This window comes from Argentina silus (assembly GCF_951799395.1).
Source record: "Argentina silus genome assembly, chromosome: 17".
Classification (NCBI taxonomy): Eukaryota; Metazoa; Chordata; class Actinopteri; order Argentiniformes; family Argentinidae; genus Argentina; species Argentina silus.
This window is the reverse complement of record NC_139671.1, coordinates 5,704,970-5,723,018: the sequence shown is the minus strand read 5'-3', so window position 1 is coordinate 5,723,018 and position 18,049 is coordinate 5,704,970. Positions and strand designations below refer to the sequence as shown.

At 46.4% G+C, this 18,049-nt stretch overlaps 1 protein-coding gene across 2 annotated transcripts in view; it reads right to left on the bottom strand.

Moving 5' to 3' along the window:
- Positions 1–13,597, bottom strand: part of LOC310818459 (SAM and SH3 domain-containing protein 1-like) — a 163,146-nt gene extending 149,549 nt beyond the window's left edge. For both annotated transcript variants that reach the window (XM_083689405.1, XM_083689406.1), the window contains exon 1: positions 13,019–13,597. In XM_083689405.1, the coding sequence (XP_083545531.1) occupies positions 13,019–13,522 (504 nt within the window). In that variant the 5' untranslated portion in view covers positions 13,523–13,597. The remainder of the gene's footprint in view (positions 1–13,018) is intronic.
- Positions 13,598–18,049: the final 4,452 nt, after the last annotated feature.

Genomic DNA, 18,049 nt, shown 5'->3' with positions numbered 1-18,049 from the left:
GTGGGGAAGGGAAGACTGCCTGGGGGGGTGAAAATCTATTATGCCAGAGACCAGCCGCTGCTGTTGTATCAAGGGTACTGAGTAGATTATGTAAGGTAGCCTGCAGACCCAGGAGAGATCGTTGGACGCTAATCGGGACTGAGGTACAAGTCTATGTTCTCATGCAGCATTAGCGACGATGCACATGTAGGCTAATGCCTGCTCTAGACTAGTCAGACTCTAGACTAGTCAGACTCTAGACTGGTCAGACTCTAGACTGGTCAGACTCTAGACTGGTCAGACTCTAGACTAGTCAGACTCTAGACTGGTCAGACTCTAGACTAGTCAGACTCTAGACTAGTCAGACTCTAGACTAGTCAGAGCAGGCATGGTATTGAAGAGGCGCGACAAAGTGATGCAAAGGCTTGGGGAAAAAAACTTACGCTAAGAACACTCAGTGAAGAGTGTTGGGAAGCTGTTGAGATCATGGCAAGGGCTGCTACTGTAGGCCCAGAGTGTTTCCCGGTCAGGCCCCAGGGTTTGGAAAAAAACTCCTGGCCCTAATCAAGGCAGTTCAAAGGAAATGAACGGGGAGGAAAATAGCAGTTGTTCCTGTGCATGCTTGTGTGAATTATAACGAGTAAAAGCGACTGTCACATCTGAGTCTTGCCCTTTAAGTACATAATGTTGGTTCATAACAAAATCACTCTCCCTGTATCCCCTTGCTCATTATCAAGAAGGGCTCATTATCAACAGACTGATTGGGACTGCTGGAGAAGTGTAGTGCTAATCAACATGGAGAGAACACTTCAAGGACAAATAGGTGCGCCGTATTGTGTTTTTTCTGAGACGTGTGATCGCATGATTGGAGAGCAAGCCTCACCACACAGGCTGTTTTGATGCCCTTCTGAATAAACAATTATGAGAAGTGTGAGTGGCGTACTTGCTTGTTTGTGCCATTGGGGATGCATGTCCATGATTGCAAAAGTGTATGTGAGTGTGTGTGTGTGTGTGTGTGTGTGTGTGTGTGTGTGTGTGTGTGTGTGTGTGTTTGTGTGTGTGTCTCTGTGTGTATGTGTTTGTGTGTGTATGTGTTTTTCTGTGTGTATGTACACATGTACGAGTAAAACTCGAGTCTCACAAAAGAAGAAAGAGGACACACAGAACAATGTATTTACAGGCATGTGCTCCTTTCCCCCTCCCATGGAACACATCTATGGAGCACATCCACACAAAAGCAACAAAAAATCTCCATTCCAAGAAGACCGTAAATATGAATACCACTTTACATAATAATAGACATAAAACCGAGCTGTGGGATTCCTGCATGACAATGAAGCCCGTCTTCATGCATAATCACAACCCCTTAGCATGGCTCCCAGCTACATTGTACATTGTACACTGTACTTCCCCAATCATTGTCCGGCTACAGCTGCCTCTGTAGTCCGCATCCTCCACGGAGCCTCAGGGAAACAGTAGGTAAAGCCAGGGTCTTTTCACTGTTTGGTCTCTATAGTGATCCTTAGTTAGAGGTGCCAGCTGGTGTTTCTTGCCCTGGCCCCCCGGTCTGGGGGCTTTGGCTTTGACCGAGAGAGGGCGGGGGTTAGGGTGGGTGCTTAGGGTTGTTAGTGGAGGGAGGGAGGGAGGGAGAGAGGGAGAGAGAGGGAGGAATATGAGGCCCCTCTCGCGTGTGATTGTTCCATAAGTGGAGTGGACAGAAAGTGGAACTGTTGGGGGATTTGGGAGGAGGAACGGTCTATTGTTCTGGAGTGACAGCGTGTTCTCATCTGGCCTCGGTACGATAGGGGAGGACACTTCCCCAGCATCCTCTCTTCAACAAAGACTCATATCTACAGCACGGTCCAGTAGGGGAAAGTAAAACAATGTCACGCATTACCATAATAGCCCTATGTCATGGCGTATAGAAAGAGAATTTGAAGCCATCATTGAGAGTGAAATGGACAGAAAAAAGGGCTTTTTTAAATAGCATTGTTCCCGCGACGCTGTGTTTGTGTATTAGACAGGTGGTGCATGAGTAACGATGAGGACAATATTCAGACCCCAGACATTCTGTTTTGTCAGTTTAAAAGTTAAATAAATGATGATGAGTGCACTGATCTTTCCATCATCTCCATGTTTAATGAGCGAGCACTTCACTCCGATCTATATACACGTACAGAACACCGGCATTACCTGCAACCTCAGTCATATTACGGTTCATAAAATATTCTATGAGATAATGGGCGCCATATCAATTATTCAGCATCTTGGAGCTATGAAGCATAGGTTGCCAGTGCAATTGAGTACATTGCTCATACTTAGGCACGCAAACACAACCCTGAGTAGGCTGAGACTAATTAAAGCAGACTTATCATAAATATAACATGGGCGATGTACAGCAGTAGATCATTGCCTTATGATATGGCCAGTGAGGGAAGTTGCCTACATAAGGAAGCTGTACAGTCTTATTGTCAAGCTATACAGTCTCTTGTTGTCCTCACATTTATGTCTGCCTCTCTGTCTGCCTCTCTGTCTGTCTGTCTGTCTGTCTGTCTGTCTGTCTGTCTGCCTGCCTGCCTGCCTGTCTGCCTGTCTGTCTGTCTGTCTGTCTGTCTGTCTGTCTGTCTGTCTATCTGTTTGTCTGTTGACACAGAACAAGTAAAGCTGGGACAAGTCGTTTGGTGGATTGGAGGGAATTCCTGATGCATGAACTAGTCCCTAGCACTGTCAGTCTGCCAACTCATTGTTTGCTGTGGTGTGTCAGAGGTGGACATCAACTCTAATCTGTATGGAGGGATCCTCAGGAGGTTATTTAAAGGATTAAAGACAGTTTCTGTCAACAAAGGCTGTGACCATCACATGTTAGACAAAAGGATCTTTGGCAGAGCACACTGCCCTAAAAACAGAAAAACAACACAAACTATAATTATTCTAATTCTTGCATGTTAAAATTATATTTTGCTCCAGAAACCCAACATAATCCCTAAAGAAGAGCAAATCCTGTAACGAAGAAAAAGAAACTGTTGCAATAAGTCCTCGAAATTCTTCCTCAAAACCCCCATGTCAAAACAAAATATAATCTTGGTATAATCCTCTTTGAATGGAGGCAAATAAAAAAAAGCTTTTCCTCCGGTTACATAAAGAGGGCTGTTTGTGAATGTCGAACAAGGCCATCTTTAATTAAGACAAGCTTACTGATGACTTGGTTTACACAGTCAACTTGGACCAAGACCGACTATCTGGGTACGAAACCGAAAACCCAAGACTAAACTGAGGTTGGAACCAACTGAGACACTACAGAGAACCGACCAAAAGCCCGAAGGCCAACCCAGCATGTCATAAAAATGCATCTGAACCAGGAGGAGAAAGAGCCCTATACATTTCCACATCAAACTCCGAGAATTCCTCTCCTCAGAACAAGTCCTGAGAGCTATTAAAATAAACAAGGGGTTGGTTTGGCAGAGCACTGCACACGAGATCTGCTGACACAAAATGGTGGGTTTTGTGGTTCAAGCCTGGCAGATGAAACTGCACCAAAACTCCAGAGTCCACGTCTCAATCTCCATCATTAGCACAGTGTGACCTCAAACGGCCGCTGTACGTGAGCGTCCTTCAACCCTCTCTCAGGTCAACTGTTGAGCGTTTAGCACGGCGGCTCGGCTGCAGCCAGAGGGAGATGTGAGTGGTAACAGTTGGTCAGCCAGTGTGAGAGAAACCCACGTTGATTTAGAAGCCGTGACTTTGGACTCACTTTGGATTCATTCATTCTTGAGCCCCGGCTCCACTTACTAAGTCTAACATCAAGCACAGTAGTAATTGAATTAGCACCAAATGGTTGAATCTAGCTAACAATTAGCCTTGACATGGATAGAGGGAAGTACCACAATCAGCGAGGTAAACTTTGACCACCGTACATACTGAGCATGTCCAGACTACTCTGCTAATGATAGCCCCTGACTGTTAAGCTCTGTGCAGAAGTCACCCATAGACACAGATCTGGCACCAGCTTAACCTCCCTCCCAGCTTAACCTCAACCATAATAGGATAAATGCAAAACTGACCCAAGATCAGTGTCTATGCTTCCCATTTCATCCCACTCCGACTAGTTGATCCCTAGACTCCTATCATAGCCACACAAGCTAAATGAGCTCACCATTGTGCAAAACATCTGCCATCTGCATCTCTTTCATTCTCTCCATCCCCAATGGCACAAATCCATTTACAATGGAGGCTTTTAATAAAAATGTAAATGGGCAAATCAGAGAGATGCATATTACATCAGCTAACTACAGTATATGATCTATCGCGCCAGTACAGCTCTAATTGGTTATTACTATCAGTGAGCCTCAGGAGGAAAATGCTTTGCTGCATGCATTAAGCCGGCACCTGTTATCCACAATTAGTACAGCTCTGTAGGCTAACACACTGTACAGTACACACACACACACACACGTGCATGTGAACACGCACGCACACACAAACACATGCATGTCAACGTGCACGCACACGCACACACACTCACGCGCACGCACACACGCACACACACACACACACGCACACACACACACACACACACACACACACACAGGCCCAGACCCGGAGATGAGCATTTAGTCACCAGACAAACTCGTTTCATAAATGCTCACAGTATCAGAGGCGGCAAACCACAAAAAGACAGGCCGACGACAGACACATATAAAATGCCTGTGGTTCATTTATATAAAAGCCACCATGTGTGATGTTCCATGTCTGCCTGTGTGTGTGTGTATCCGAGGAATGCGCTAACTGCCTGGTAATTAGAGTTTAGACGTCCAGGTATGCAGAGCCAGAGGGAGGCTGGAGACAGACGCTCTGCGGTTCATTACTGGTTAATCCCCTGCGAGGCGCAGGCACTACAAAAGCACTCAGGTACGGACAAATCAACACCGGTGTGGTCTCCATGATCAAAGCTCTCAGCACAGCCCTGCCTTGATGCCTTGGAAATGGTCCAATTAGAGAAGGGGGTGGGGAGGGGTGGGGTGGGGCAAGGACTGGGCTCTCTGGTGGTGCTTTCCTAACCTAGAGGCAGCGTCAGAGAGGGTAATTACAGGTCCTCTCTCTCTCTCTCTCTCTATTTCTCTCTCTCTCTCTCACCTCCCTGTTCTCTCTATAGCCCATGGCCTATGACATCACTATGGGGCACATACACTACTGCCCACCCACTGAGCCACACTGGTACTATGCTTCAGGGTTGAATGTCTGATGACTTCCCAGACCGGTGTTGAATCTTTATTGGACCGGTGCTGTTCAGTGTGTCTAAATAATCTTCTGGTGACAGTCCATAGTACAGTTACTCCCTTCCCAGTCCATCTCCCAACATGAGGACAGTGACTGTCAACATTTTGACTCACTAACTGCCAAAGAATTCACCACCCAGAGTGCCAAGAGTTTTATGTGGTATTTACCTAGCAACAACACTTTGATTGGCTACAAAATTAAGTATCAACATTTATGGTGTATTTTTGGTGAATAAAGTCATCAAATGTCGACAATTTGGGCTACTTTATTCACCCTTGACACTAAATGAGCTATTATTGTCAAAACTTGGTGACTTTTGGTGTTGGTGATGTAGACATGGGTGGGGATAAGCTGAGCACGAGCCAAGGCATTCTGCAGAGGGAGAGGTCAGGTAGAGATCCGGGCTGTGGAGCTTCCAGCTCCTGATTTATAGCTCCCAGCTCCAACCCCGTGCTCTGGAGGTGACAGGAGCACCATCCCTCATTCCTAACCGCATCTTTATCTAAGGTGAAGGATGATTTTATCCATTTGACTCTGGGGAGGCAAGGCAGGGCTAGTAAAACACTGACTGGAGAGAGCTTTGTCACGTTTTATAAGAGCAGACTCGTGACCATGAAAAACAGGGTTTTTCAAAAGGGGGATTTTACAAGAACACGCACGCACACGCACGCATGCACGTACACACACACACACACACACTCAAGGCAGACAGTTCACCCCTAACCCCTGTAGAAACCATACATTCTATTACATATGCTAATGAAAGAACAGCTCATCTGACCAGGCTATAGGCTGTATATGAATCCATATTCTGCATCTATGTCTGTACTATACAATAATCTTGACCAGCACTCTGCCACTTAACCCTCTAATACCACACCAATCCCAGACCCTATGCAGGACAAACACACAAACTAATCTTTAAATACCAGCTCCGCAATCTATCGCCATGGCAACCAGTGCCAGAGGCCCCCGGTGCGTGACCTCTGACTAGTGGAGGGGTGGGAGGGAGAGAGGGTCACAATTGGTCGGTCGGACAATAAGGTCACACACACACACACATACCCATATAAGGAGACGCAACTAAGGAGACGCAACTTCTATCTATGGGTGAAATAAAAACATATTAATTGAATATAAGTTATTAGTTTCGATCATCGGCTACGGATTTCTCATCTCAGACGATCTCCTCTGCAATCAAAGTGCCTGTGTGCCGATTCGCAGGCGATGGGGTTGTTCTCTGCAATCTGGATCCTGACACAGACAGATGTTGGAGTCTGCTCTGTTGTCACTCTCTATTCTGTGGGGGCACTTGATTGCTTCATTCGCCTCCATATCCACCACAGAGGCAAAGAGGATTGGATTCATTAAGGTTCTGTACATGCAGCCGTACATTTCTATGTATTATCTAGAACCCCTTCTGATACTCTGGAAGATAAATCTGCATTGCACGCACACTCTCCACGTAATCCTAGCTGGATATCTATTGAATGTGACTAACCAGGAGCCGAGGTGGGGGGGCGGGGGGCGGGGGGGGACGGGGACGGGGACGGGGAGAAATGTTGCACAATGTAATGTTCAAGGCTGTGAACAACATGTCAAAATCTTCCACCACTCCCTCTCTCTCTCCTTGCTGCTCTCAAAAGAATAAGCCTCCTTTTCACAGAATCATGGGATATTTTTTAGAGAATTCAAAAGGCTCGAATAGTAACACCTCAAGACAGTGCAGGCCCAGCCCCCACATACTATATCTAAGCATGGAAATGAAATGCCTGCATGTCATTGTGATTGGCTAATCCCTTTTCAGGCATTTTTCCATCTGCTTTTCTGAAAGAGCTCAACAACGATTCCTATGGAAGTCATGGATTATCATATCTAAACAGCCTCGTGACCTTTTAACCTTTCAACTTAGCCCTATTTCACTCACAGAAAAGGCAGACCAAAGGAAGAGACCTCAACAACCCGGACACATACCAAAGCGAGTGAATTAATATGCATCAGTGGACATTGGAAACTTGAGTACTTGAGAGTAAATTTTTTTAGTTCTTTTAGTTTTACCGAAACAAAACACAATACCGTGTATAATTTTGAACCATAACAACAAACAGATAAATATGCACGTGGTTCGGCTTTCAACAATAGACATCAAACAAAACACGACAGATGACGACTCCCGAACGGAGGACAGGGGGGGCTTTAAATAGACGGTCCGGAACAGGTGGGCGAATGATGACGGATGGGACTGACAGGCCAATCGTGGACGGACGCCTGTATGAGAGTGAGAGTGAGAGGAGGAGACATGGACGGGAACACACAACACAGCACGACAGGAGAACCCACCCGCATCCAGGACGAGGGACGTACCACCATGGCTGCAGAGCTGTAAGTGATATGCATGTATATGCCATGTGATGTGGCTATAGCTTTTCCGGGACAGGGTTATGCTTAATGGCCGAGTGAACGCCGTCCTTTCGATTTCACCTCAACCTCTGTAACTTCCATCATCCTTGTAGATCCTCGGAAAACAACATAATTCTTTCGCTATTTGAAAATGTCAACTTCCGCCCACCACTTCAGGGAGACCTGGCGTGATGAAAGCTGCTTAAAAGCCATTCAATCATGTGAGAAACAGCACAGTAGGAGCGAGCCCCCTCTCTCCGCTTCCCTCTGAAATGAGAAGGCCAGCTGCAAACACACGGTTACGCCGCTTTCCCCACATTTACACATGTTCCCTGGAGAGGAGCGGTCATGTCTGTATGTCTGCCTGGAGGACAGACAGACACACACTCCCCCTCTTTCACACAGAGTAGAAAACCGTCAAGTATAAAGTGGTGTTTATTTCACCGGTGCTTCGATAAAGCACCGGCACTCATCTCTATGGAGACGCTGCACACACACACACACTCCTTCATGTTTCGAGACGCTTGTCGACGAGATGCAGAAGAGGCTGAAGAAGAGGTTTGACGCGGAGAACTTCGCAAGCTCTTTTGACAGCTGGGAAAGAGCTCTTTCTCCAGAAAAATGAGCTGACGCTCCTGAGGCACTATCTGAAATGTAAATTTGACATTACGACAGTGGGCTGCAACACCCACTGACACCCAGAGGGCTGCGCGGTCCGTTTCCTCGCGTCGACAGCCATCACAATCACAGATGGCTCAGCTTGTGTTTTTTTGTTTTTTTTTGCTGAGCAGTTCGAAACAAGTGGGGTCAAAGGTCAATAGACTAGCAGCCTACACATTGCACACCCAGATGCTGTTAAAGGACTTGAGAGTGCTGGGTGTTTGCCGAGCAGCCTTTGAGTGGGTTGCTTTAATGAGAGTCTGAGCAAGGGCGAGTTGTGCGGCCTTTTTGATTGCGTAGGGGAATGTGGACCGTACCTCTTTGGCCCTACGGTACCCTTTCCCCTCTGTCCTTAGAGTAAACACTGACTTCACCCCACCTGGCTAGAATTGACTTTCTCTGCCCTCTCAGGCCGATATTGGTCCTCCTTGACATTTATGACTTCGTTTTTTTACGAGCCGGTTGTTGATTACGCCCTTAAAGAGCCCTTAATAAGAGCTAACCAAACAAGGGCTTTCAACAGAAACCACGGTAAACTCTGAGCTGTTGTAAAGGGCCTCTTATAGCTTTTGTGGCAGCATGCCAGGCCATAGTGGAGGACATGGGAAAAAAAGGAAGATGCTGACAGAAATATATAGACTAAATGAAAAGCTTTTACCAAATGACTCTGCTGTGAGGTAATGAAAAAGCTCTTCATTATACGAAAACAGAGAGAGCAGTCTCTTCTCCCGAGCTCACCTGGGGCTTGTTCAATGAGGAATGTTCAGCACATAATAGTCAGAAGGGAACAACACTGTAATTATGCAGACGTGTATGTCTACTATACTACACTGTCATTACAGTTAAAGTGGCTAGGATAATCCACTTTCACACAGTGACCTTGTATAGTGCAGTTAGAGAGAGTTGCAGTTGCTATGTATTGGCTGAAAAAAGGCCTCTTCAACGCTAACGTATGGATGTTTAAGTGGCCATGATCGGGTGAAGGACCAGGTTTGAAATGTGCAAATGGAGAATCTGTTCCTCTTCTAGAACTACACTAAATTGTTACTTGAACGCTCTGAAAGTTCCACCTCTCTTCTGAACAAGCTCCTTGTTGACACTACGGATTGGCAGCACTCCAGTCCGGCCTGAGGGGCCTCTACGGTTACAAGTGAGGGGCGTTCGGGTTGGTCGACTTCTGGTGTTCATTGTGGGCCAATAAGAGGCCATCTCGAACAAAAAGCTCATTTCCTGAAAGGAGAGAGTACTGGGATATTCATCACCGTTAGAACACGAAAGAGAGGAAGAGAGGAAAAGAGGTGAGCGTGTAGCGTGTAAGGTGATGAACTTTTTCTTTCACTCGGGGAGGAAGCCAAAAATAGCATCGAAATATGAACTTCGCCTTGACTTCTTTTTCCGACCATAACAAAAACACCAGAGCTCTGTCTATTAAGTAACTGCATTGTCTGGCATTCGCCAGGAACCTTAAGCTGTAAGCCCTCGCATGAATCCCCGACCAGATTTGATCAGCTGCTCCCAGGTCAGTCTGAGGCCTTGAACACTCGCCCTGATCCTCTTTCCGCACACTCCCGATCCCCAACCCTGTTTGAGCAGCAAAACAATGTGCTCTATCTATTTACAATCCACTCTCTCCGCGTGACACTCGGCTTGTTATCGTATTCCCAATCGGCACAATGCTGGACACTGCCCTCAACCGTTCCCATTCAATGGACGGAAATTGAAAATCCAAAACATGCCATTGGTGAAAGGACACGCGGCTCCATCGGATCTGTGGACAAACAATGGAGACATCTCTCTGTGTTTAGCTTCCACTTCCTACTGACACACAGGCCCTCACAGGGAAGGGGTTTTATTACGGGCGACTGTTGTGGCTGCTGCAGTCTTTTATAACGCCCAGTTCAGACAGTCATGGTCCAAATAGTGGACTGTTAGTGGAGAGAGATCCAATCAACATTCTACCGCTATATATCAAGATAATCTGATTGGCTGGAAAAAAGCTTTAAAAAAAACATCACTGTCCAATGTTACTTCATGCCCACTTACTTCGAATATGGCTACTGTTCCCTTACCATGGGGCAAAGGTGGCTATTTTGGGGGGGATTTTCCGACATGACTCAATAGAGATAGATCTACAGAAATGGAGAGATCTTGTCTTTCGGTTGCTAAATCGGACATGGTTTTGCCGCGTATGAATGCAGCATAAGGTAGGACTCTGCCTCAACACCATTAGATATAAATACCTAGATGGGGTAGGGTGAATAAGGAGAGCTCCACCCTCCACCTCCATGTAATAAGGAGAGCTCCACCCTCCACCTCCATGTTTCCCCCCCTGCTCAACGCACTGGAACGACAACAGTGTCACCACAACACAGCAAGAGGACCGGCCCTGCTGTTTACTCAGCCCTCCCAGAGCAAAGAAGGGCTGCTCTAACGCTGACATGGGAAGAAAAGATCATTTGAGTTCATTTGCTTTCCTTTTCTAACACGTTATTGTCATGTATTATTTATTGGTGCGTCACCTCTTCTACAAGGAAATCAAACGGAATACAAGGAAGTAAAATGAACCAATCAAATCAAGTGAGCCGAAGTGAATTCCATAGTGCATTACCAGCCATTGAATAGCCATATACTCTATAACTGCACTGCACACAACAATAAAATATATTAAAAAAAAAACTTTCTTCACTGCTTGCATTGTTCCCCAATGAGAGCTCCAGAATTGTGCAATCATAGGAGTGTGTTTGTTTACATCCAGGAGAAATGAGTACCCCTCTCTCAGACGAGGGGTCTCTGCGGTCTAGATAAGGATCATGGGTATTTATTGCTCCCAGTAGAACTCTTGGAGGGAATCGTTGGCTTATAGTCTCATCGCCTCAGAAGGATGTAGCGTTCAACGGCACTTCCCGAGAATCACTGAGCCCTGCTGCTGAAGCACTGACTCAGTTAATACAGTAGCACTTTAGCAAAAAAATATTAAAAAAAACAGGCAAAGTGGAAAATCGCGTTACTAGACATCACCCCATTTTATAACACCCCTCATTTGCTTAATATGCTACTGTCTTCAGTGGAGATGTATTTATTTATACAATTATGCAAGCCAAACACCCATTTCATTTAGTCAATTGTCAGTTGGAAGGGCATCTGGTCTGCTTCCCCATCTCTGGCTCGAGTTGAGTGGACGTCTCGTCTCAAGGGTAGAGAGAGGAGAACTCTTCACTGACCAATCAGAGGGCAGAGCTGGTCGCAGTTTCATCACTGTGGTCTCACACTTGACTCACTTCTCCTGAGGAGAAAAGCACTGGTCTGGATCCAATTCAAGGCTCACTTCACTGCAGAGTTTCACACCCACACCCACACACAGACACACACACACACACACACACACCCACACGCACACGCACACACACACACACACACACACACACACACACACACACACACACACACACAAAGCCCTTGAACTGCTCATTCTCCTCCAAAGCCTCAATGTCGAAGCTTTGGCTCCACATAAATACAGCCTTCAAAGGGAGGGATAGTTTAACCCACACTTTGTTTCAGCCCTCTGTTAGCCGATAATCCGGGAAAAATCCCAAATCTCTGTGGGATTTCCATTTATGGGAAAAACGAAAGTGGCATAAATACAAAGTGGGAGAAGAAAGCCACAAAACACACAAATTGGAGTCCAGACAAGCATTCACTTTGATCAACAGATCTTAAATAAGAGTCTGTTGACTAAAAGATATGATTAATAGGAATCAATTAAAATGGATGACCTCCAGTGGGCGTGTGTGTGTGTCTGTGTTTGTGCGTGTGTGTATGTGTCTCTGTTTGTGTGTGTGTGTGTTTGTGCGTGTGTGTTTGTGTCTCTGTTTGTGTGTGTGTGTGTGCGTGTGTGCGTGTGTGCGTGCGTGCGTGCGTGCGTGCGTCTGTCTGTCTGTCTGTCTGTCTGTCTGTCTGTGTCTGTGTCTGTGTTTGTGTCTGTGTACACGTGTATGATGTTCACCATGATGGCCAAAAGCTGTCTCTTACAAACAGAGTGGGCATTCGGAGAGCTGTCAGCAGGCAGAGCATATGATTTTAGGACACTGGCACCACCATCACCATCATCATACTGAAAAACAAGATACTCTCTCAGTTTGCCTCCTCACGTGAACTACTGCAGCCGCCCAGCTGGGCACACTCCATTCACACCCCTAGCTATGAATAGGAATGTCCATTCATCAAAGCAAACAGCCCAGGCCAAACAGGCCATGGTCCTGGACTGGACACTAGAAGGACAGGGGAGGTCAGTCTATAGATGAACAATCCGTGAGTAAATCTCCTTCTGTAAGAAATCACAGACTGAATAAGGACTCCTCCTCTTCCAGCTCATTGATCCACAATAGCCATCAGTCACCACAGCGATAGCCTATACACTCACACATCTCCAGGGTGCAACAGGCCTGGGACCTCCTCCTGAGGCCAGGTTCCCACCTATGGCTCAGCCTTTGATCAGGGGCCACTTGATGCACATCAAATATGCCCATTCCCCAATGCAACATGTTTCTCATGTGAAACATCCTCTGATACACTTGGGTGATTCATCTGAGAGGGTGAGGGGGTGAAGATCCCTTTCATGGCAGGCAACTGGTTATAACCATGGTCTTTATTGGATGTATGATGTATTTTTTTTCAGTGAGTGTGCCATGAGGATGTGTCTTACCTTGTTAGTGAAGGGTGGCCTAGCGAGGTTGACTCCATCTCTGATGAGTTTGTCTCTGATCATGATCTTCAGCTTCAGTTTGGGGTAAATCACCAGCTCTCTCCGGTGGCCAAGCGTCAGGTTCCTTTGCGCGCCCAGGTGCCCCCCGTTACGCCCAACACGGTCACTGTTCGGTTCGGTCCAAGACTTTGACCCCCGGAGTTTGGACTCATACTGGTCCACCATGTGGCTGGTGTAGAGCTCGGATGCGGGGGGCATCGGCTCCAGGGTAAAATACAGCCCGCTGGCCGTGTCCTTATCCTCGTCTTTGAGCCTTTGCACCGCGTCGTGGATTCGTTGCCGGTGGTGCGGTATGTAGACACCGATAGCGTCCAGGTCGGGGTCCCCAATTTGTTTACAAACTTCCAGATCATCGTAGCCGTTATCCACGAAGGACTCGACATACTGGGAGAGCTGAAGGGTCTTCAGCCACTCGTAGACGATGACAGGTCCGGTGCTAGTCATGTTTAGGTGGTCTAAGTAATGTAGATAGATGGAATAGAACACTCGACAAAAGAGTTACTACCCAAATCTGATTTTAAATCGCATTGTTAAATACACAAATAAATGCTGTCTTTGTTTGTGCGGGCTAAACCTCGGGAAGAAATCAAGGAAAGTCAATGTAAATATGATTATCCATGACTAATTCCTATTAAACAGTGTGTATCACCAAATCCTATTACCCTATTATACAATTACTGTAACTTTGCAAGACAAGCGGTTCTGTTAGAATAAATCCATCTGGAGAAAAATCAACACCGAATCGAACACTGATATCCACGTGAGTTTGAAACCTGCCAATGTTTGCAGATGAAGGAGATTAATTCAGTGGCACTGGAGACAGCTTTCAAATCCCCTGTGCTTTGGCCATCGATGTTACTCGACCGTATTGACTTGACAGACTCGTTGGCCACCTCAACAATCACATTTGACACACTGGAAATAATTAGAAGCCTATACAACAACTGTACCAGTCTCAAATTAACTGGACTGAGCGTAGCCTTTTACTCCGCTAGTTCTTATGCGTAATCATAAACGTTAAAACGTTGCGCCATTTGGAGACGGTTTCGTTTTGCTCCCGGTGTATTCCTTCAACGCCGCCCTAGTCCTTTTGTTGAAAGTCAATCAGAAAAAGCATGGTCGAAATCATGAGAATGGAATATTTACTGAAAATCCCATATCACGTAGTCGCGAGCGCAACTGCCCGAGCCGTATTGTGTCCAAACGCTCCGGGTAGCCTCCGCACTCCAAGCCGGTGGAGCGGCACGGCACATCCACAGCCAACAGTCGCGTTCAATGTTCCTCGAGCGAAGCAGTCTCTGCTCTGGCCGTCCACGCCCCCAGATCCGCGTGTGGTTTTATAAATAGTGATGGAATTCCTTTTTTACAACCTGTCACGGAGCCCCGAAGCGCACGGCCATCCAGTTCCAACGGATAGTCCGAAGTTATTCGTGAGAGAGACCGACAAAGATGCGAGAACACAAACCATTCGCCTGTCATACAGTTTTAAATGAGCAGTCTGGTTGCTGGTTTGATTCACGTCTCTCTCCTACTCTGGCTCTCTCCGCGTCTCTCTCTAGCTCACACTCGCTCTCACTCATTCAGCATTTCCCTGGACTCATTTCTCACCACGCACTAGCTCCCCCTGTGTAACAATAAGAGTACTGAAATACAGTACTGATTACCCTCAGTATTTTACACAGTTGGTGTTCGGCTGATGTATTTATAACATGGTAAATTACATAATAAGTAGGCCCACTTAATAACTACTATTTAGGCTTTTTGGTAGCCTATTCATTGAAGCACATTGGTAGACAAATTGTGGCCAATTTAATAATTCAAGGTAATTACCGAAAGTATATTCTTAAAATGTCTTGTGAATACTTTCTGAAAGTCGTGTGAATACATGCCCTGTGCCTTGTGAATACTTGCTGAAATAATGTCTTGTGAATACTTGCTGAAATTGAGCTGTAAAACAAGTATTGATATCTTTGCAAATATCAGTTTTACTAGTATCAATAGTTACTGCTTTACCACAAAAAAAGTGCAAAACTGTATAATGTATGCTAAATCTTTTCATATTACAATGAAAACAAAAACATGACACTGAGTATGTATATGGGACGATATCTCTGTGGAGATATTGAATATTTGGACAACGAACACGTGAGGACTTCAATCATGGAGCCGGCCACCCAGCCATCATAGCAGACCTGTGGTCCATTACATGTGCCAGTCATTTCGAGCAACTTAAAGTGATAGTTCACCAGAATTACAAAATTGGTTAGATGTTTCCTTTTGCTTCAGTAGTATAGTAGTATATCTGCCAAGAGAGACTATAATCCACGGTTCGGATTTGTTTCAAAAACAAAACACCACACTGGGAAATACAAGGACACAAGGCCAGATATACTAATAAAGATGAATTGCATGTCCCTCATCTGATTCCCGAGCACGACAGTCCTACTGTACAATACTGATACTCTTCCCCTACCTGCATGACTGGGTAGTCATGACAGATGTGAGTAATTCAGTACAATCAAGTCGTGTCTCACAGCTATATGGCCGGGCTGCACCGCAGGACGACATCAGCATGTGGAACACAGCATCAGAGTGGCAGGCCAGTGGAGGCTGGTGGAGGTAGACATCGGAGGACGGGTCTCATTGTCATGCATGGAATGGAATGAGGAATGGTATCAAACACGCGTTTCCAATGAGCATTACAATGAGCCCCGTCCTCCGATTTCGACCTCCACCAGCCTCCCCTGCTGTAGGCCTAACTGAAGGGAAACAATCCCGGAACAAGGGGACACTCGTGGATGACAGGCGCTGGATTAGACCTGTCCTCGAGGACGCCAGCCAGTCAGCAGTGATGCATGCTTTGTCAAACACGAGCTGACAGCTTGTTAGGGGTCAGTTTGATACAATCACTGTCGGGTGCCAGCCTGGGACAGATTTGCATGTCCGATCACGACATGCAGCTCGTGTCGAACAAATACAAGAGTCAGGGAATGGAAGGGAAGAGGAGGCCACATTTCAAATAACCCCCTTTTTTTCTCTCTTTTTTTTTGCACCGAACGTCAGAAAATATGTACGAAAATGTCAGGATATCAGGGTGAGCTAGAAGGCGGATTTTCAGGCCAAACAAACAAGCGTATCCCACTATAATTGAGCATTCCACAATGTCTACAGTACAGACGATTGGAGATGTACATCCGTGATTTTTTTACCCGTCCACTACTTTCTCTGACACAAAACAGTTCCCTTCCCTTTGTCTTCCATGACTTGGAATGACATGGATGGGATGGAAGGAATGTGGTTCCAGCCTTTCCAGTGTTTTCCAATGATCAGTAGTTGAAAGTGACAGAAGAGAGGGCCTACAGTGACACAGCCACAAGACGGCTTAGAAATGCACAGCTTGATTGACATCTGTGCATACAGTCACTGTAAGCCAATCAGCATCTGTGCTTACACACAAGAGCACTTGTTTGGGATTGTTTACGTATGACCTCACCCCTTGACATGTAAACACACACCACCATGTCCAATGAAAAAAGGCGGTGTTTTTTTCCCCCGTATCATTAAAACTCCACCTTCATTCTCGGTCACGGGCCCCACACACATAACTGACATCAGTCATTAGATCAGGGTCGCGGGTGAGTGGCAGATGGGGCAGAGGGACCTGGGGTGCTCTACGCTGGGTGGACTCAGGATCATAGGGGCGGGCGGTGCCAGGATTACCATGTTCACGCACTGTTTAACAGTCCCCGGTTAGTACAGTCGGCAGCGGGCAGTAAAGGTGGCAGGAGGGGAGGAGACTAATGCACAGGCACATTAGCATGCATCATAAATACCTCAGCTGGTATTCCTCCGTCTGTAAAACATGTTTTGCTATTCCAGGTTCATTTCTGTCTATTTGTTGTCTGGGGAAAAAAAAGTGCCTCCATCTATTTTTCACAGAAGGCTGGTTTCATTTGAAATGTGCACAATTGAAGTGAAGGCGACAGAGAATCACGGATGAAGCCAATATCAATTGAGCGTCACTAAAAAGATGACTCTTTCTATGACTGCCTCCTGGCCACAGAACAAGGCAATCCCTTCCCTCCTCGACTCGATGAAAAAGCCCCCGTTCCTCAAAAACATTACCGATGTGTCAGGCTATTTTATTGGTCCCGGAGGGGGAGACGCCTTTTTTGTCACATCGATAAACGCTTCTCTTAACCTTCACTTACCCGCTCGCGAATGAGGGAGGCCGTATTAGCATTAGTGCTGGTAAATATGGATGTGGCAGAGATGGTTGTTTTGAAGAGAGGGGACAGCGGTAATGAGGACAGACAGTGGGTCAGGAAGGCGGGGGGCAGGTTCACACACACACACACACAGCAGCAGCAGCAGCAGAGATACGTTACATTCAGCCTGAGGGGGCTGCCAGAAAACACGAGGACCGGCGAACATCCAGGCCTTCGCCTTTCTAATGATGCTACGACTCCTGTGAGTCAGCGAGAGTCAGGCACATAGGGGTCTCCTTGGCTACGGGCCTCAGATGTGGGAAAATCATAACAACCTCATTTTGAAATTCCTTTGAAGCTCTTGGATATCGCGTCCGTGCACGGAACACACCATGCATGAATGACATGTTTTGCCGGTTGCTGGGTAAGGACTTTTGGCTTTTCGCAGGTACTGTCTGTTTTGTAGAGGTGTCGTTTTGGACTAGGAGTACAGTACAGGAGGTGATTTGTACCAAATCTGATACAAGATGCTGATGGTTGGATGTGAGGGCAGAGTGGGGTCTCAGAAGGGTGTTAACACCTCAGCAGTCCCTGTTACCTCCTCCCACACAAACACATGTGAACAAAAATAATAGCCTCTCTCTCATCCTGTGTTTCATGGCGTGCTGGGCACTGCTGGGTTCTGCTCTGGCTCCACTCTCTGTTGTGGCAGAGATGAGAAAAACACAACATGTCTGGGGGAGAGAAGAAACGTCTCCGGAGG